Below are 21442 nucleotides of genomic sequence, written 5' to 3' on the forward strand. Positions count from 1 at the left end.
GTGTCCTGACTTTTGTTACTATTATGGTAGATTGGGTCATAATGAGAAAAACTGCAATTTGAAAAGAATCAATTTAGAGAAAAACACCTAGTTAAAGGGGTGGATGAGGGTTAGCTATCCTAGAAACCCAACTAGGAAAACAAAAGGAAAGCCACCAAATACCACTATTGAAAATAGGGGGATAATATAGAGAATGCTAGAGTCCAAAAACAATTTTTGATAACATACCATGGGGAAAACTCTAGAGAATTAAACAAGTTTAGGGAAGGAAGAGTTGGCACAAAAGAAGAGATCTCAAAAACTCAAGGAGAAGGTACAAATGTCCAAAGTAGAGATAATGGTGAACCTATTCCTGTAACAGACAATGAGACTGGCCAAATGTCAATTTTGAAGAATTTTTATCAGGATGATAGAGAGGTCAACAAGGAGAGGAATATGTATAATGTTAGTTGTGATAGTCTATGGATTGGTGGTAGTATAGAGAAGAGAGGAGATTAGAAACTTGCGCTAGACCAAAACATAAAAAGAAAGGAGATTATTATGGGTAAAAACATTGAAGTGAATAGTAGATCAAGGAAAAAATAGAAGTTCAATGGAGGAATAGCATGAAAAAGACTAGTAAAAAAGGTAGGGAGTAGGAAACCATTAGATGAAATTAGCACACTACAACAAAAAAGCCCTATTATGACACATCTATAAGGACACTTTTTTGTAATTGTCACTTTAGATCCTCTATCAAGACCTTAAGAAGTGAGTGTCATAATAAAACAACATAGACCAAGTACTATTATTTTGCTTTATTTATTTTTAAATTAAAAAATACGAGGTGTCAAATTAGGATAGCTATTGTGGCATTGGGTGTAAATGTCAGCAAAAGCCACATGCTAAAAGGCAGCAGCCAATTGGTGGTAAAGTGGGGCATTGCTTCTCCCCTGATCATAGGTTTTATTCTTTTCCCACTCTTCTCTCTCAATCTCACTTGGTGCTACCTTTTTTTTTTGGCGATAAGATAGGTTTTCCTTTTCAATCGTACAATTTTGCCATCCTTTGCTCTCTATCTTACTTCAACATCCCACCCCTCTCTCTCCTTTTGATTCTCTACTTGCAAAGGATCAAATTTTTGTGGGTTTGGCTTTTCCTCATGATATTTTCTTCATACAATGAAGACAAATTGTATAGTGTGTGCCATTTTCTTCAAATTCTTTGTAGTCATCCCAAGCCTATGATGTCTTGGTTCTTTTTGAAATCTAAAATGTGTCTTCTCCTTTGTCTCCCTCAGCAGTTTGTACATTATTTTCAGTCTCCAAAGTTCGTGTAGGTTCTTTATTCGTCAAAGGAGCATTTTTGGGTCCGAATAGTGGTCCTTCAATTGCTTGCTTTTTGTTGTCATTACTCACCACAATTGGGTTGTCCAACTAACACGGAGTAGATGAATCAACAGTAGAGGCATAATGTTGCACGATTGAACACACTTCATGTGGACTGGTAGACATCCCTATAATAGATAGTAGTGAAGTAGATTTTAATATTCTAGACTCTTAAGTCTTTAAAGCTATCAAAAGTAACATTTTTAATGCTAATGTGATCAATTTTATGGCAACCTAAGTACCTAAGAATCAGTTACACTTTTCTTAGCTTTGTGTTGTTATTTAACACTTATCATACATTTGCCAAGTATTTTCTCAACAACTAGCCAACTAGAACAGTCAAGAAACTAAGAACTAAAGCCAATATTTGATGCCTCCATTTATAAACATATGTATGATGAGCCACATCTTTTGCCCAAGCATTTTCTCAATATTTGGTGTCACAATTTATAACCAAATGTAAACCAAGGCATTGACCATACCATTTACCACAGATAACCACTAAATCTACAACTCAAACAAGGATAGCTCCAATAGTTCATTTATCTAACAACAATTTATTTAAAAAAATAACTAACCATTAACCATCCTCAACAAATAACAACTAGCAATATTTAGTCAGCAAAAACAAAAAAGGGACACCAAGTAAAAGCAGAGCAAAATGCAACATACCTACTCATCCTACTCTTGCAATGGATTCCAAAGCACTTGTCGAAGTGCCAAGTTCTTTTCGCATATTTCCTTGATGGTCTTCCTTGCTTTCCCTCGAGGCTCAAGCTATCAAAACCTCAATTTTAGCCGCTATAAATAATGAATTAAAAGCCCCAATTTCAGAATTTAGGGATTGAAGGGATGGAAATTAGAGTAAATACAGTAATAAACAATCATTCATTACTTTTTTCGGTTAATGCATAAAGATCAAGAGAGCAAGGTCAGTAATAGTGAATTTCACAACTTAAGGTTTGTGCTTTCCTAATTCCTAAAATTGAAACTCTCAGCAGAATCAATTCCTTAATAGTGAATTTCACAACTTAAGGTTTGAAGCTCAAGCTCAAAGATGGATTTCAATTTTCATATGGGTAAATTTGACATCAAGATTGAGAAGGAAGCTCAGCAAGCTTTGTTTCGAGTTGTGTTGTTCGTCACTTTGTCGAGAGCTTCAATAGGAAGAAGAACTCAAATGGATTGGAAATTGATTAAACAAAGCCCTATTTTTATTTCCATATACCTAATTTTATTCTTTTTAATGGGAAATGACTATATGACCCATAAGGATATTAAAAGGCAGAGACGATATTTTGGTAATTTATACAACTCCCAAACCTAAAAGAGTTAAAATGTAATAATTAAATCTATAATTATTAATTAATTATATTATGCTCGATAAGAGTTGTTGAGTCTTCAAGTTTGAAAATTATACATTCGAACTCAAATCAATATATAAATGAGCCACTTGACTTTGACTCGCACTCAATCAAAGTCAAGTACAAATTGAACTTTTGATCGCTGCTAAGAAGTAGTTTAGTTTGACAATAGCCCCAAACCTACATGAGATGAATTTGAAGAACCTAAAAGTTGAAATTGGAATTTAACCCACTGGCAAAATCCAACACATTTAACCCGAGTCTAAACCACTTTTTTTAATTGATTTCATTCGGTTGGGTAATGTCAAAATTGCTAATTTTACATTTTCACCCCTTTAATAACTCGTCATACTTCAAATTAACCCCCTTCCAACAAAATCAAACTCGCTTGGCGTGACGTTTGAGTGGGCTGTCAAGCCTACAAACTATAGACGGACTCGACTGTTGGAGCTTCGAAATTCAAATTGCACGACCCCCCAAAAACCTCCCAGCCATCATCTCCTTCTTCTCCATTTTCATTCTTCCTTAATCCTTATGTATATGCAAAAGAGAAACTCTATTCTACTTTAAATACTTTATAGGCCAACAGTTCTGTTTGAGTAAAGTTCTCCAAGTAAAAATTCAAATATGACCGATAATCAGGAATCCCATAAGCGGACCCAGCCCCCTCTCAGCCTTAATCAGCGCCACAATCGGATTCTCAGTGACCTCTCGGCGTCCCATTCGAAACCCATTTCCCAAATCCCGGGTAAAAGGAATGAATATTGATAATAAGATTTTATTTTGCATTTTGTTGTACTTATTTGGTTATTTTTGTGTTTAAATCAATGGGTTATGCTTATTTGGCTGGAACTTTATCGACTGATTACTGGGTTAATTTGTGAAAAGGGGAAGAAATTTGTGAAAACCAGTCGAATGTAAAGGTGAAGAAGAAGTTGCAAGGCAGACGCCGTCTCTGTAAAGCGTATTCAGCATCTGATGCTGCTGAAAACGAAGACGTTTTTGGCTTCTCTGGAATCGCCGACTTTGATTCTCCTTCTCCTCCCCGTCCTTTTGCCGGTATTATTTATTATTTACTCTATTAACGCCTGATTTTTGGTATTTTTATGTTGCTTCCTCTACTGAGTTTGTTAGCTTCTGGATGATTAGTAGAGCAATTACAACAACAAAATCAATCAAAGTTTACTGCTGAAGCAGCTGATTTTCCAAGCTTCTCTGGGATTGCGGATTTTGATTCCCCGTCTCCACTTTCTGGTGCTTTTCTCATGTCTCTTTCCCTCTGTTTTTGTATGTATATTGTGTATGTGTGAGAGAATGTGTAAAAAGTGTGTATAGAGTATATGGTTTTTGCATAGAATTTTGACTGTTTGTGCTCTGATAAGTAGTGCATATTGTGTTTTGATAGTACGAGCATATGGCCTGATTCATGGAGGATCAGATATGAGGGCCTGAAAAAGAATCGCATTTTGGGAAAGTTGTTGTCGGTGCTGTTTGAATGGAACTTTTGAGGTCATTTTAAATGGAAAAAATGATGGAATAGCATTGTTCTCTTTTACTCTCGGTTTTCATATATCTTTCTGTGTTGTGTATGAGAATGTGTAGAATCGAGTGTCTAGTGTGCATGGTTTCATATTATGTTAATTGTTTTTGCTATAAAATGTAGTTCATACTGTATTTGGATAATAGGGGTGTATGACCTGATTAATCTAACATGAGATATAAAGGCCTGAAAAAGGAAAAATAATTTTGGGAAAAATTTTTCTTACCATTGTATAGATGGAAAATTGGGGTTCATTTTAAACAGAAAAAGATGGAATTGCCTTTTTGTAGATAAAGTAAGACCATCAAATGTTGTTCTGGACAGTCGTGAAGTTTGTGACAAGGATGGCAACGCTGATGAAACAAGATCTAGTTCTTCATATGGTGATTCTGATCTTGTTCCTCATCCACCAGGTAAAATTCTGTTTGCACTCTTTGGGTTGCGTCTCTTGGTTTTGTATGATATGCTTTTGCAATTGTTGATCTTGAAACTTGCAGTCATTGTTAACCTAATGAATTCAATTAATGCAGGAGAAGAGGGGAAACTGGTGAAAGTGAGGATTGAGGGTAGCCGGAGCCCTTGTAGAGCATCAAGAAATGATGGTTATCGTAGCAAGATGGATATTGAAATTACCAAAACAGAAGAGTCCAAAGGTTTGGGGATTTCGGATTGCGATTCTTCACCTTGGGTAAAAACTGCTCTTGAGAATAGCTATGGAGGTGGTGTGAATGAAATAAGGGATATTCTTAATGATTTAAGCTCAAGGCTTGAGATTTTATCCATTGAGAAGAAAAGGGAGCCTAGGAGGATTGACTTGAAAGATGATTCTAAGCATTTATCTAAGAGTGAAGTGAACCATGCAAAAAACAATGAAGAAATTCCTGACTATGAAAGTGCTGCATCTTCATTTTCAACCTCGTCTGGTTCATCAGTAGCTTCTGCTAAGGAATCTGACATTGGATATTCTCATATTGATGATTTTAAAAAGAATAATGATTTTGATGATGCATCTCAGATTCGTAATTCTTATGAGAAGTTAGAAAGTGGCATGAAGATTTGTCAGCCACCTAAAAATGACATTAAGAAAGTTATAGTCAACTCTGATTCAGCTAGACGATCATTTGAGTCCACTTCAAGAGAAGAAGGGGAAAACGAGGATGATGATTGTTTTATTGTGAGTGGGAAGGATTTTAATAAGAAAGGAGTGAAGTGGCATAAGTCCAATCATCTTTATGAAGATTCTGATAATTTTGATGCATTGGAAGATCCTGCTGATGTTTTTGTTTCAGAGGAGGAGCACGTAATTACTTTGACTGGTCCAAAGTTTACCTTCAGACTACCTGGAAAAATTGGCAAAATGTTGTATCCTCATCAGCGTGATGGATTGAAGTGGCTTTGGTCTCTCCACTCTATGGGTGTTGGAGGTGTATTGGGTGATGATATGGGTTTAGGCAAGACAATGCAGGTAAAGAACTTAGGTTTTTACTTGTTTTCTATCTTTCAATAATATAATTTTGTAAGGTCCATAGTGGACTAATTTCAGGCTTCACGAAACTTCAGATTTGTGGTTTCCTAGCTGGACTCTTCCACTCAAATTTGATTAAGAGGGCCCTGGTTGTTGCTCCTAAAACACTGTTGCCCCATTGGGTCAAAGAACTTTCAACTGTGGGCCTTGCTGGAAAGACAAGAGAGTGAGTATTCTCTTTGCACTCCTTTAAAGCCTGTATGCTTGTCAAACAATCTAGTATGATGAAAATTGATCTATCATATGTCAATTTCTGTAGATATTTCGGAACTTCAGTGACTACAAGGCAATATGAGCTTCAATATGTACTACAGGTATTGTCTCTGTCCAGTCAACTTTTTTCAAAACAATTCGAGGTTTTGTGACTAATTTGTAACTGATAATTCTTGGGTTTGTGTTATTGAATAAGTTCAAGGATTCAATATCAATGTCCTTGATTTAGCATCTGATATTTACTTTTTATTTTCATGTTTTGGGCTATCTGTACAGGATAAAGGTATTCTTTTGACAACTTACGACATCGTGCGGAATAATGTAAAGTCATTAAGTGGAGATTACTATTATAATGATGAAGGAAGTGAGGATGAAATGACGTGGGACTATATAATTCTTGACGAGGTATGTTTAAGTTTCTTATTTTAAACTTTTTGTGGTTCGGTCTGTTGATGTAACAATGCTAATGTTTACCAGTTCTCAAACATTTTTCTTATCTTTCTATTGGTGCGTGCCTGTACCCATTCTAATGTTTACCAGTTCTCAAAAATTTTTCTTATCTTTTTAGCAGTTGGCACGGTTAGAAGTGAATGTCATACCTTTTTTCCTTCTCACACTCTTGATTTGTATTTCACCCTTTGCATTTTCTTTAAATTCAAAGTCTAGAGGTTTTTGTGAAGGTGAAATTTTGTCCTATTTTTTGGAATGTTAGCAGATTTTTTTGCCATAGGTTTATTAGCTGATGTTGCTCTGAGTAATTCTTTGACATGCTTGACTCTGGCTTGATTTGGCTCCTTTGGATGTTTCCTCAGATATTTTTTGACCTATTTCCCTCTATTAGTATCCCTTCCTATTTACCAAATTTGTTAAACTTTTTTGACTGATGGTGAAAATATGTTTCATTTACTAATGCCTTTTGCTGCAAATTAGTTGTCTTTCTGCATCTTTAACTTCACTGTGGACTTTGTTGGATGTTTTCATAAAGTTTGGTGGTTGTATATTTTTCACAGATTGCTTGTTGAGGATTTCATGAATGAGTCATAGTTCAAGTACTCTTTTACTTGTTGAATTCTTGTCCTTATCTTGAACGGAAGGTTTTTAAGCACCACAACTTTTTAGGGTCATCTGATAAAAAATCCCAGTACACAGAGGGCAAAAAGTCTGCTTCAGATTCCTGCAGCACATCGTATTATTATTAGTGGCACACCCCTTCAAAACAATCTCAAGGTACAAGTGATCTGCTAGCACGGTTTTGATTTTTCATCAATAGTTGAGGTATTACTTATCTAGCAAAGTATGATGAGCTAATAACTTCTTCCTGTTCCTTCTCAACTGGAATAGGAGTTGTGGGCCTTATTCAACTTTTGCTGTCCTGAGATTCTAGGTGACTATAAATGGTATGTAGCATCTTAGAATTTAATTATATTGAACTAAGCTTGTATCTCTAATCATTACTAACTTCTATTGTTTCTGCTGCCTTACTTTTTAGGTTTAGAGATAAGTATGAGAAATTAATTAACCGTGGAAATGAGAAAAATGCGTCTGATAGGGAAAAGCGCATTGGTTCAACTGTTGCAAAGGTGATTATTTATATTCTGAGACCAGAAGTTTGTTTTTGTGTCTTACATTATTTGAAATGTTGCTGAATTTCAACCTTCGATAGGATCTTCTATGTTATATATACACTGGATTTGATTTGGCCAGGCTTCTATGCTGAAGTATGTGTAAAGGTTGATTTTGGTCTGGTATCTCATAATTTTGTTGATGCTATCAATTTATGAGTGGCATTATTTGTTCATTACCTTACCCAAATTTTACTGTGCACTCTACCTGCTTAACTTGCAATATTTTGGGTGTCAACAGAGTGAGGGGTTGTACTGTTTCTTCCTCATCAAGATAATACTAGTATAGCTACTTTCCATAAAATTATTTCATTTGCTTCTCTTTGTTGAGAGCAACTAGAGCTCCTCATGATGTATCCTTGATGACATGACAGATGTTTCTTCTGTAATATTGTATGTCTTAATGTGGGATATTTTGTCCAGATCTGTAGTACATAATTTCATTTTCATTAAGAAATTCCTTGTAGATGATTCTTAATTTGTGGCAACTCGTTGCAGTGGGGACTCCAAAATAATTGCAAAATCTGATGGTCATATTATTTCTGGCCCAACATTTGGAGAAAATTCCGTCCATGAAATATATCACTTGGAGATCTGATTATTTAGAAAGAGTTTTGGTATTATTCTCTAAACAAGTTTTTCAGCCCCTTTTCTATTTTTTCAACCAACTTTCTATGTCAAATCAAAAATGTGCTACAGTGAATAATGCGAAAGTGTTTTTCCAAATAATTTTCAGTTTAAGCAGACCAGGTTTTTATTTTCTTTTTCTTTAAGCTAAGTTTCTGGTTGGCTTCTAATATATAATATAGTTATGGATCCTAATGCTTGTGTTACACTTGATTTGTTGATATACTGCCATATGATCATGTGTATATCTAGTACAGTCAGATTTTACTTTCGTTGGATAAAAATGGTATCATAATTCTATGTTCTAGAGGTTGCTTCCTTCATTTTGAGTAGACAAGGAAGAGTGAATGCAAGTAAATGCTTTGCTTTAAATGGTAGCCTTTTTACAAGAATTAGCCAGCGGGGAATCTCGTGCTATCTTTTCATTTAATCTGGCTTAATAATTTGGCAAGGCAATTTGGATATCGTAAAATGTTGTAGTTCTTTTAGCATTTTATTTGTCACAATGAAGATCTAATAGTTTTTACCTGGTCTTTTCCTCTGTTTTGTACTGACTTCTTGTATTGATTTGTACCTGTGCCCACATCTCTTGGCACAGTTTTAAGTTTCTACTTCCCTCTGGACATATTTTATCCGTTTGCTCAAAATTCGTTCATTAAAACAAAGATTCATGTCCTATATTCACAGGAATTAAGAGAAAAAATTCAACCTTACTTTCTTCGCCGTTTGAAAAGTGAGGTATTCAGTGAAGATGATTCCAGCAATAGCTCCAAACTCTCTAAGAAGAATGAGATCATTGTGTGGTTAAAATTGACTAGGTGCCAGGTGAGGGTTCTTTGTTGCTATCCTGTACTAAATCTTGTCTACACTCATTCCAAAATGTATGCTTTCTGCCGATTGGAGAAAATATGAGCAATCTATATGTTTTACTGTTTTAATGAACAGCGACAAATCTATGAAGCTTTCTTGAAAAGTGAGATAGTCCTTTCAGCTTTTGATGGTTCTCCTTTGGCTGCACTCACGGTAATCTTCACTTTGAACTTTTTTCCTTTGTGGTCAGTTTGATTTCCAGGCCTCTGTTCCTATAAGAGTTTTGACATTGTGGACATTTTTTTATGGAATATAATGATATATATGTAGTCTTCACTTTGACTTACTTTTGTGAATCAGCACCACATTTAATTTGATTCCCCTCATTGGTTCTCTAAGTATAATCCTGCTGATGCAGCTATAGTGAATTTATAGTGATTAAAAAGTAGAAACAGAATAGGCAAAGTAGGGAAGCCTAGAAATCAAATCAGACCTAGTAAAACATGGTATATCTTCACTGGTTTCATACCAACATTGAAGTTGGAAGTTTGTTTCAGCCAAAATTTGCCCTTATACATTGAGCTGCATGTCCTTTATAGCAGGGATGTGGATTGTATTGGCCACTAGCTGATATTACTTACCTACAAATGATTTCCTTGGTTGCATGAGTTGACCTCATTTCAAAGAACTTATCTATCTTTTAAGTACTTGACTGAGACACTTCTAGTCATACAACTAGCTAACTACTCTAGCAAATTTGAAGCAGACTGTATAGGTACTAAATTATGGACTTAGCTAGGAAGCAGACTATTAAATAAGTGTTTGTAGTAAAAGAGCTAAAATTTAATAGAAAACTCATTTAAGGCCTCAATGTCTCCATCACTTGCTCTTTGTCTTCTTCCTGGTAATTTTTTGCTTTTATAGTTACTTAAAAGATGAACAAATGGATACTCTCTGTAAGCTTGAAGTATTTCCATATTTGAGCTTTGTGCCATTCTTCTCTTGTTTCTTTTTCTTGATCCGATTCACCATATGTGATTTGATTTAATTTGATATCTCAAGCACTTTATGTTATTTAGTTTTTTCTCATCTTGAGCCGAAGGACTCAGTTGGATTACCTCCATAGAATGAAACTTAATGGTAAGTATTCCGAGTAATGTCATCAAACCTGAACAGGATTCTCTCAGGAGCTCGTTTCTTTATCAGTCAACAAAAGATGACAATGAAGGATCAAACTGGACTAATTTGCTTGTTCTAACCAAAAGTATCCTACTTCTGACCAGATTAACAGGTGAAAACTTCATTACTTCTATCAACCAGCCTCCTCTACAGCTCACTCAGCTTTAGGAGTAAACTCCAAACCCATTCCTCAGAACTACCAAAGATAATTGTTCACTTGGAAAAGTTGATACCAAATAGTGAGGTGGAAACTTAGACCTCGTTTTAATTGTGTTCATACTCAGAGGCATACATGTGAGTCCTTATTTGGCCAGTTAGACACTGGAGAGGAGTTCTGAAAAAAAAACAGCAAAAGATAGAATGAGAGAAAAAGGCCCACAAATAGGCATATATCGTGCTTCTGTCAAAATTGGGACCATCTTCATTGGAGAAATGAGAGTTTGAAATTTGCAGAGACCTTCAACTTCCAATGATTATAAATTTTCTGAAGCATTCTGATAAAACGTGGCCTCATTATAATTTTCTTTTCTAGGACAAGAGTGTAGAAGTATATTCAGAATACATTGTGCACATACTGTTGGCACTGTGAACAATGCATCACCTGCTATTGTATGTAGATATGTACAGGATTTATCTAACATCTCGATGATGTCAACAAGACCAAGTTGCATTGAGCAAGACAAGAAGGATCTCATTGTCATCAAAGCCCTTCCCTTACTCCTCAGTATGGTCAATGGAAGTGGTCCTTATAATTTGCCCTCTGTGCTGGTAGCCACACAGGTTCAAGGACTTGCATATTTTTTAGAGCATGGCTGCTAAAAATACTTAAGCTAGTTATCCAACATGAACTCTATATTCATGTACGACCAATATCTAGAAAGTGGTTTTGGTTAACAAGCTACTCTACACTTTTTTTTCTTTAACTCTACAGCTTTTTATTTTGATAGAGGATAAAAAAAATTTAAACAACTTCGTTAGCGTACCAGAAATTGACTTGAGTGGTGCTTTTCTTTTTGAATAAAACCTCCAGATTTTGGGCGAAAAAGGCGTATTAAGAGCTTATTGCTTATGTTATTATACTAAAGGATATTTTTCATTTGTGAATTTGGTTTTTCCTCCATTCTTTTGGAATCTGCTAGTAGAAGTATCCTTGTTAAATTTTGGGATCAACAATTGGACCATGGAAATGAGAAATATTTTTTCTTGGGTAAAGGAACAGAAGGAAAGTCTACCTTGACATGGTGGAAGACATGAAATTTAGATCTACAAATTAATTATGACAATGAATGTAGGCAACAGTTCAAAATCCTGGTACTTGGATGGAATTTTAAAAGTAACCTCTGTAACCAGATCCTGAATTTGAAGAGAAGTTGTCAATCTGTCATCAACATGAAAACCTAACTGTTGAAACATCTAGTGAAAGCTCCTGCCTTGCGAGGCTAATTTTAGTCATCCTAATTTTGCTGTTAAAAGAAGCAATTTTTCAACTCATAACTGATTAATGATTAGCATATTTTGCTTTCTGTCCGTCCATCTGTCTCTCTCTCATGCTTATTCTGTCTTCCAATGAAGAAGAAGAGTACACCAGTAATTCAAAATTTTCTAACTATTGTTGACTCGCTAACCTTAGTCCCTTTCATGCTATAGTCGGGGTATTTCCTGTTAAGTAAGAAACAATATCTCAGAGCTTCCTTCACTGTTCAAAGTAGTGATACCACATATTTTTCCTTGTTCCAATTTTTTGGGTTTGTCATTGTTAATGCTTTTCTTCTTTTTACGTTTGACAGCACAGTTTACTAAACCATAGCTTTCTTCCTCAATGTTATGCAGCTGTTTTATGCTACATTATATATTCCAATTTTCGTTTCACAAGTTCTTATAGGCTGACATTGTTCACGACTGTGCTTACCTGAATGCAGATCTTGAAAAAAATATGTGACCATCCACGTCTCTTGACAAAAAGAGCTGCTGAGGATGTGTTGGAAGGCATGGATTCAATGCTAGACCAGCAAGATCATGATGTGGCTGAGAAACTGGCAATGCATATAGCAGATGTTGATAAAATGTTTGACTTTGAGGAGAAGCATGATATTTCCTGCAAGACATCATTTATATTGTCTTTGCTGGTTAGGATACCATGTCATAATCAATTAAGATATTGCTCCATCTAGTTAGGAAAATCTAGCTTAAGATACAGTAAAAGATCACTTTCATTTGAAACAAACCTCCAGGCTCCAGCTGCCTCTGACATGGAGGTCTTTTTGTAAATTGCTTTATCTATTACTTTATTTTCTTGTAGGATGATTTGATTCCAAAGGGACATCACGTGCTTATATTTTCACAGACACGAAAAATGTTAAATCTAATTCAGGTTCGTCACAAATTTATTGCTTGATTTTTGCCTGTGACGTGTTAAACAGAAACCTCATTGTAATTGTTGGTCTCCACTATGTTATGCATCTGCGGCTGTTGGCGTGGAATCATGATACCTTTTTTACTGAATATTCTGGAATTCTCCTTTGTACCAAACATGTTTTCTTGCTGACATTTCAAAAGACTTATCGTCACCAGAAGTTTTTTGTTACTTGATATTTTATGCATTTCACTTTGTTACTTGGTAATTAAACTAATTGTTGTTTCTTCTTTGTATTCAGGAATCTCTCATATCCAATGGTTATGAATTCATGCGGATTGATGGCACAACTAAAGCCTGTGATAGATTGAAGATTGTTAATGTGGGTAGCTTGCTGTTGCTGATATTGATCTTCATATGCTGTGAAATGTCAACTTGAATAGCATTTTGCTGTTACAGGATTTCCAAGAGGGTCGTGGGGCACCTATTTTTCTTTTGACTTCCCAAGTTGGTGGTCTAGGTCTTACACTCACGAAAGCAGATCGTGTGATTGTGGTTGACCCAGCATGGAACCCAAGGTGTGTGTTTGAATTTCTTTCCTTGTATAGGTTTCTTCAGCTGTTGAATCAGCAATTGATTCTTTGATGGTAGGAATCTTTTGAAAGATCTTAGTAGTTATTATTCTTTTCACTGTACATTGTCCTTGTGAGAACGAGATACCTAGCTCCAATTGCTGGCGATATGACATATACATTAGAAGTTCTTGTTCTTGACATCTTCATTTTATGCATTAGAGATTAGTGGATACTTTATCTCCATTTTTCTAGCCCTTTGCTTTAGCTTGGAAAAAAATTTTCACACAAGCACTGTGGCAGCAACAAGAGGTTTTCTCAGCTGAAGACGTCTTGCAAGCTCTGGAAATAGTCTCTACTATACCTCCCACAAATGGGAAAAAAAGCCACTGTGTTCAGCTGTGAATTTTTTGTAATTGATGCTTTGAATTGTGCACCTTAATCGTTCTATGACTTCTTTGTGTCAATGTCTCCCATGTTGGAGAGTTTGATCTTTCATCTGAAAGTAAAAGCCACTGTGTTCAGCTGTGAATTTTTTGTAATTGATGCTTTGAATTGTGCACCTTAATCGTTCTATGACTTCTTTGTGTCAATGTCTCCCATGTTGGAGAGTTTGATCTTTCATCTGAAAGTAGGTAGTTGTGCTTTTTGAAGTTAATCAAAAGTGCTTGTTGAATTGCCAGTATTTTAATCTTGAGAAACTAGCTTATGTATGGAGCACAATTAAACTTTAGGGTTGATAACAAATGTCTGTAATTTCTGGAATTAGCTTCTAATGCTATCATTTGGAATGCATTTGTGGAATGTAAATGGACAAATTTTAATCTCCATTTTACCACTCATTCTTGGAATTCTACATTGACCTCATTATATATTCTTGAGATTCTTCTGTTATATGATTTGATACATAATTCCTTCACATTCATTGTTAGGTTACTCCCCACTATGATGGTTGGCCAACTTATTTAACATATTCTTGTTAAAAAGGCAGGTAGCACAAAATTATAGCTAGCTCAAATGATATTTTTGTGCAAGTACTTGACTGATTCTGCTCCTGCAATTTTTGCTGCCCCCTTTTTACCTTCAACGTGTGCCTACTGCAATCTGTTATTCAGTTTTTCTAAAGCCATATCCATCCTCTAACTTAGCTACAGATCTGTGCCTGAATCTGCCATTTTAAATTTGCCTTTTGTGTGCTAAATGTTTATTGTCTAAGGCAGTGATTGTTATTATTGTTTTTGCTGGCTTTTGGACTTTGGCAGCACTGATAATCAGAGTGTTGATCGTGCATATCGTATTGGACAAATGAAGGACGTGATTGTGTATCGATTGATGACTTGTAGCACCGTCGAAGAGAAAATTTATAGACTGCAGGTAATAAAGGTTTCTAAATTGTGCAGTTACTTCAGTACTGGGGACTCTGGATATCTACACTTTTGTCTTTGCCTCACCATCCAAACCAAAATTAATGAATTCTTGAGAGCTCTAAAATCTTAACATATTTCTCATCACAAGAGCATGTTACGTTTGCAACCAAGTGCTATTGAATTTCAGAAAAACCCTAATGATTTCTATTGGAACAATATAGACTCGCTTAAAGGTTGGCTTGCACAGTTTGTATCTTGTTAACCCCCCAGATTTATCTGGTCAATCCTTGTGCTTGGTGTTAATCATTGTTTGTTGTTGAAATGCTGAGCATGTTTCTCTCAAATGCTTTTATGTGCTGCTGTTATTATTATTATTATTATTATTATTTGAGTGTATGCTACAGATATTCAAGGGAGGACTTTTTAGGACAGCTACGGAGCACAAAGAGCAAATGCGATATTTCAGTAAACAAGTAATTCCAAATCTTGATAAGATTGGTTATTCTTGTCAAGTAAAAGAGTACCATTATATTCCTAATTGTTGGTAACTCTTTAGCTTTGGTATCATATCTGGATTACTTTCAGGATCTTCAAGAGCTGTTTAGTCTACCAAAACAAGGTTTTGACATATCTGTTACTCGGCAGCAGTTGCTTGAACAGCACGGTCAGCAACAAATGATGTATGTATTTGTTTTTCTCAAATCAGACTGATTTGTGAAGTTCTCATTGCCCTTTACACAATGTGCTTTTTGTTTTTAATTTTGTCACTTCAATTTTGGATTACTAGTAGAAATGCTATTCTCACAGTTCAATGTCCATGGTATCTACACCTGTAACTTACAAGAGGATTTTTTTTCTTCCTTTGGAATTGTTCTTTTCTATTCCATTCCTATTCTATTTCTTCATTGAAAGGAACATAACATGCAAAGGAAAGCTCATAATTTCTCACAATTTCATGTTTCTTTATTCTTTCTTTGTTCCCTTTTTACCATATCATAACAACCTTTTTTGTGGATTGTTCTTAATTTAGGGAGGACTCTTTAAAAGCCCATATTAAGTTCCTCGAAGGTTTGGATATAGCTGGAGTTAGTCAGCACAGTTTACTCTTCTCAAAGGCTGAGCCTGAACCAGTTGTTCAGGAGGAGGAGGTGCCAAGGTATGCTGCCGTTTTCTTCTATAGTAGCCAAGTTGAATCAAGAATGGCTCACTGCAATTTTGTGCCAATTTTAGCAAAATAGCAAGTTCTACTGCTTTGTGCCACATTTTGTTGCCTAAGAAAATTCTGAGATAGTTCTTGCTTTTCTTTCTGGTGTTCATACTGCAATTTCATGATGCGAAAGATGAATGCACTTTTTACAATTCATGATTAGACAGAATATTTTATGTATGAAAGTTCTAATGTTAAATTTGTGGGCAAAGGGTGAGGGGTGCTACATTCAGGGCAAACTCTTCCTCGCGCTTGTCTAATGAAGAAGCTCATAGGTATGCTTTTTGGGCTCCTATCATGCTTTCTATAACAAAGTTTGCTCTGTACTCTCAATTGTAACTTGTATGATTTATTTATTTTTCTGCAGTGCACAATATGCCTTCAACCCTAAAGATGTGAAGCTGCTGCAGAAGAACTCTTCTCCTAGTGCAAGTGAACCTACGGAGGCTGAAATCACTGAGAAAATCAACCGGCTATCTCAGATTCTTGGCAATAAGGTACATTAATTTTGGAGAGTTGCTGAAGTATGAACATGAAAGCTTGGCCTGTTACATTTGTACAAGATTAATTGACTTGCTGTTAAAGCACTAATTAGCTGCTTTTGCTACTTTTCCCCCTTCACTGCATAGAACTTGCACTGAAGGTACACACTAGTGCATTGCAGCAAAAGTGTTTTCCCTTGATACAGAAACCAGAGAGGTTACACCCTTCTATCATATAGTTCCTAGGCAGGCCTGAGAATAGTTTGCTGAAGTTCTGAACCTATATTCATGTCCCTGTTGGGGTGAGTTAGGAAGTCACATCCACTGCATTTTCTTAGCAGATTGAAGTTTTGTCCCTGTTCATAAGACTTCACGTCCGTTACAGTGAGTCTATCAGTAACATAATTCCCTTAGCCGATGTTCCACTTTCGCCAAGAATATTCTGTCTTACAGTTCTTTCAAAAATACTCCACCCAAGTTTTAGCAAGTCGAAAACTGTGTGATATTCCAAACCCTTTTGTTGGCCTGATTAGTTCCCCTTCCTAAGTTTAACTGCTTCGGGAGCAGTATCTAGGCATATGCAGAGTATCAATGAGGAAAAGGCTAGTTGTTTAGCATCTCAGATGGCCGGACACATGCATCACTCAGTATTCAATTATAGTTTTGTCTTGCTGCTAGCATGTTTGAAAACTGAGTAGTTAATTAAGTTTATTTATGGATTTTTTTATATTTGTTCTTTAGACATACTTTGTTAGCCACTGTCTGCACTGTCTCGTTAATATTCTTCTTGGATGATGTTGTAGGCTACAATGTCCAAATTACCAGATAATGGAGAGAAAATACGGAAACAAATTGCTCTTTTGAATTTAGAGCGTGATGAGATTCGGAAGGAAAAGGAAGCCACAGGTGAAAATTTCGTTCACCTGGAGGATTTATCTCGGGAATTCGAGAGGATGCTGAATATGAAGATGTAGTAGCTCTAGCTACCGGTTTTCTATCACTTCATGTATGTTGTTACTATTTGGTCATGGTAATTAGCTGGCTTCTCTCAATGAGCTGTTTTTGGACAAAACCATAACTGTAATTATTTGCTCATAGTAAAGCTCAAATACTCTTTGTTCTAGTCATTAGCTTCTGTTGTTTTTGGGAATTCACCTGTTATTTGCGAAAATGGTAAGGATCTTTTACTAAAACTAGTCAACCAATATCCCCATATGTTACATTCTAGGCAGTTTTATATGAGCTTCGTAACTTCTGAATGCTCAAGAACAGCTTAGTAATTAGAGATTGGTTTCAATTCGCTCGTTGTATTCACAAAATAGACACAAAATCTCTTGAAGTACAATTCCTCGCGTACTGTAAATTGTCGTCTAATGGTGTAATTGTCGTTCGGGGGATTGGAGTTCTTGGAATTTTGGAGTACTTCTAACTTGTCGGTAACTTAATTTTATGCATATTTTATTACCACAAAAAGAAAGAAAAAAAACACACGCACATTAACAATCTATATGCATATGTATTGCAAGAAGGGTTTTTAGACTAGTTAAATCAGAATGTTTCTAACTTCTCTTTCTTTTTTTCTTTTTCTTTTTTATAGAATTTTGAATCTTTTAATTGTTATATATTCTTTCGTATTTTTTGAATTTGAAAAGTAAGAAGTAGTTTCACTTAAATAGGAATTTGATTTGAAATCTATTAATATGACGGTAAATAAAAAAGAATTATGAGCAAACCTATTAAAAGTAAAAAAAAAAAAGTAAATAACAATATTTTATCCTTTAACTTAATAAACTATTAATAATCATGAGCAAATTATATAGAAAATAAAAAGAAAATAATATTCATTTGTCATCGATTTATAAAAATCAGGAGCAGTATCATTCATGAACCCTAAATTATGAAATCATTAAATAAAAAATAAATCACTACTAGCCTTTCAACATGAAAACTTTTATTTGAAATCTCTATTTTTGATAAAAAATAATAGTAAAGCAAAATCAAATCTGTAGTACTAGTACCCCGCATCCATGAAGGAAGAGGAAAGGAATGGTTTAAAAGTTTGGGTGCTTGGGCTGTTGAGTAATTTGGATTAACCATTTTGGGCCAGTAGATTTTGGTCCAAAAATTACTTGGGTTAGCTCTTAGACTTAGATCGTCACAGTTGGTATTAGAGTGAATCTTGCATAATCTTTGCGCGGGGTGAGCTTGGACCGGCGGTTTATGTTGGGCGAGAGCCACCTCTGGAGCCCATACGAGTCACCTGTAGAATCAAAACATAACCAAGTGGACAGTTTGAATTCTGACGGGATGCAAAGTCCTAAAGGTGGAGAGAATGTAGTATCCCACACCAGGGAAAATGAATGGTTTTAAGAGTGTAGGTGTTTGGGCTATTGAGTAATTTGGGTTAATATTTTGGACCAGTGGATTTGATCCAAAAATTACTTGGACCAACCCTTGGACTCGAGTCGTTACAAAATCTACCAAAAATATAAAAAAAAAAAATAGCAATGCAAGTTTAAAGAAAAGATATAGAACTTTTGACCCTAAACTATATATCTATTTAATTTGTATATATTTGATCCAAATTTAACCCTAATTAAATTTGAATAAGAGTGCAAAACCCAAATGCTAAGAATAGTCTTGGGTATTATTGATTATTTTATGTATTCTTATTGTTTTCTTCACATGTAACTATGTACTTGCTATAGTATTTTTATTTATTTTTTTTAGTAGTTGAGGGTATTGTAAGATATTATCAGTTTTTCATTTGCATTTTTAAATGCCAATAGTTGCAACCATTGTGATCAATTTTTTATTTTTATATGATTTTCATATTATGGGAGGTAAAGTTAAATATATTGTAAAAATGTTAAACCAAATTGCAAGTTATGGAATTCTTTGTGCTTCAAATTTTAACTCTTCAATTTGAATCGAGCTAGAGATTCAACTACAATATTTTTCCTTCGAAAATTTGAAATCATTTAATTCAAATTTAATATGAAAAACAACTAAATTTGGTGTTTTTATACTTTTGTATTGAATTTTCATTTTTATATTTTACTAGCCAAATTCTCTTTATAATAGTGTAACATTTACAATATGTTAAGTTGTGTTTTGAATAAATAATAGAGAAATTAGGACCTCAGACCAATAAAGATGGGAAATATCGATTACAATTACTGCTATTTAAAAAAGAAATTTCCAACACACACATGGCACATTATATACACATGTATGTATGTAATTCTCATAAGCATATAACAGAAAATTATAAATTTTTATATTAAAATTAAGAAAGTCCATTTTGTGCTTCCAAAATAAACTTTTTTTTTAACATGCTAAGCATATACTCCTTTGATTTTTTTGGCTTTTCATACACTTTATCCTATATTCTAATATATAAGAATATATACATATTATTTTCAATTGAAATATAAACCCCCTATATTATAATATAAGTATATATATTAGTATTGCTTTAAATTGAAATATAAACTTGTGCATAGCACGGATCAGAATGCTAGTTGGTTTAGTACTCCGAGGTTGGCAGGAGTGAGAAAAAGAGATAGTGCATTCGGTGTAATTAGAGAATTTTTTTTTTTACAAGACTAATTTGTCAAAAACACAGGATCCGAAAGACATAATTTACATTCAATCCCATAATCCGTGGCCATTTTGGTAGCACACTTACATAAACTTTCAAAAGGCTACCGAAGTGATAGGATTCAGAAAACATCATTGACATTTCACCACGTAATCCATAGCCATTTTGGAAGCATTACTTGCATTAACTTTCAAAAGGCTACCAAAGTGAACAACTGCTAGGCAAGCAGACAATTACAAGATAACATAACGATTGCATTAGATAATATTGGGATGAGATCCTTTTCATTACTCCTCTCTATTTATCTATTTATTTTTTTTATATTTGTGCAATTAAATTTTTTCACAATGATTTGTTTGTGTCAATAATTTTATTTCCACAAGTAGATCAACATACACAAAAAATCAAGCTCATTTTATAAATATTTTGCCATTTAATTTGCACAAAATATTTTGATCGTACAGGGTAGGTCAAAATTATGATGGAAGTTGTAAAGTTTAAAGTTTAAAATTTAATAAATTTATTTAATTTTAATTTTTGTATATACTTTAAACAACTAGAGAAATATAATATGGATGGTTTTGATTTTTAAAAATAATATTATAATTATGTTTATTAAGGTATAATGGAGAGAAAATCCTCTTAAGGAGTCTAACTTGATAATTACTGAATAACTAACCGAACCACCAATAAAAAGAAAAAACACTACTCAACCCACCAACAACATATACCTTACAATCCAACAAAAAGGTCCCAAAATGCTACTTTCAGCTAGCCAACCATAAGCAAAAAAAAATAATAATAATAAAAATCCATTTCTATTTCCAGCAAAACAGAACAGTCAATCGCACAAAATCATAAAGCCCAAGGGCCTAAGGCCACTCATACATGAAATACTAGCTCAACATGCCCCCTCGATCCCAACAAGGCAGGCACTACCCTTCTCCACATGGTACCAAAATGGTTGCCAAGAGAAACTTACGAGAACAAGAACTATGGATCTAGTGGGTGAAAATCTAGCAAATTGGGGTAAGCATGGCCAACATGGTTGAGCCCCGGGAGAGTCCGAAGCTCTAGAGAAGAAATACAGATGGTAACCAACTTGATGGAATGAATCATAACCAGTAGTGGAGCTAGGATCTGTGGACTGTAGTTGGGGTGGAGGGAAGGGGGCAATGTAGAGTTAATGTATACTCTTATACATTAAATTTTCGGTATGGATGATTGGATACTCTTATACTTAAATTATTGTTTTAGATTTATAATTAACACCATAGTTATATTTAAACTAAAAAAGGATAATTTTTTTCTATAAAGCAAATCTTTTCTAATTAAAAAGGATAATTTTTTTTTTTCTAAAAAAATAAGCAGATATAGAAAGTTGAGTTGTTGAAATCTATTAAACTGTAAATATCTTTGGATTTCCTCCATTTTTCAATTTGAACCAAAGGTAGAAGATTTGGGAGTTACATAATGCAATACAGTCAAAACATAGTATTTTAGGAAGAAAAGATACTTTACGAGTGAGTATAAACTTATAAATCGGTTTCTATCCTCTCCTTTTTCTAATTTAGTCATTTTTAGTCTATTTTATCGGATACCAAGATGGT

General features: G+C 34.6%; 1 protein-coding gene across 2 annotated transcripts; it reads left to right on the forward strand.

Annotated features, from left to right (window-relative positions):
• The first annotated feature begins 3214 nt into the window (after positions 1 to 3214).
• On the forward strand, positions 3215 to 17349 carry LOC113759806 (protein CHROMATIN REMODELING 24). 2 transcript variants are annotated; one of them, XM_027302379.1, is made up of 24 exons: positions 3215 to 3479; positions 3620 to 3790; positions 3881 to 3985; positions 4562 to 4684; positions 4802 to 5736; positions 5832 to 5962; positions 6056 to 6110; positions 6286 to 6414; positions 7129 to 7236; positions 7351 to 7406; positions 7499 to 7589; positions 8946 to 9083; positions 9204 to 9281; positions 12167 to 12373; positions 12547 to 12618; positions 12902 to 12982; positions 13060 to 13178; positions 14435 to 14546; positions 14944 to 15012; positions 15125 to 15219; positions 15570 to 15695; positions 15959 to 16021; positions 16114 to 16243; positions 17032 to 17349. In XM_027302379.1, the coding sequence occupies exons 1-24, from the start codon at positions 3359 to 3361 to the stop codon at positions 17200 to 17202; spliced, it is 3486 nt and encodes a 1161-aa protein (XP_027158180.1). In that variant the 5' UTR covers positions 3215 to 3358; the 3' UTR covers positions 17203 to 17349. The 2 variants fall into 2 exon arrangements, with proteins under 2 accessions (XP_027158180.1, XP_027158181.1); XM_027302380.1 differs by having other exon boundaries at positions 3884 to 3985.
• Positions 17350 to 21442: the final 4093 nt, after the last annotated feature.

The sequence above is a fragment of the Coffea eugenioides genome, chromosome 2 (assembly GCF_003713205.1).
Source record: "Coffea eugenioides isolate CCC68of chromosome 2, Ceug_1.0, whole genome shotgun sequence".
Taxonomy (NCBI): domain Eukaryota; kingdom Viridiplantae; phylum Streptophyta; class Magnoliopsida; order Gentianales; family Rubiaceae; genus Coffea; species Coffea eugenioides.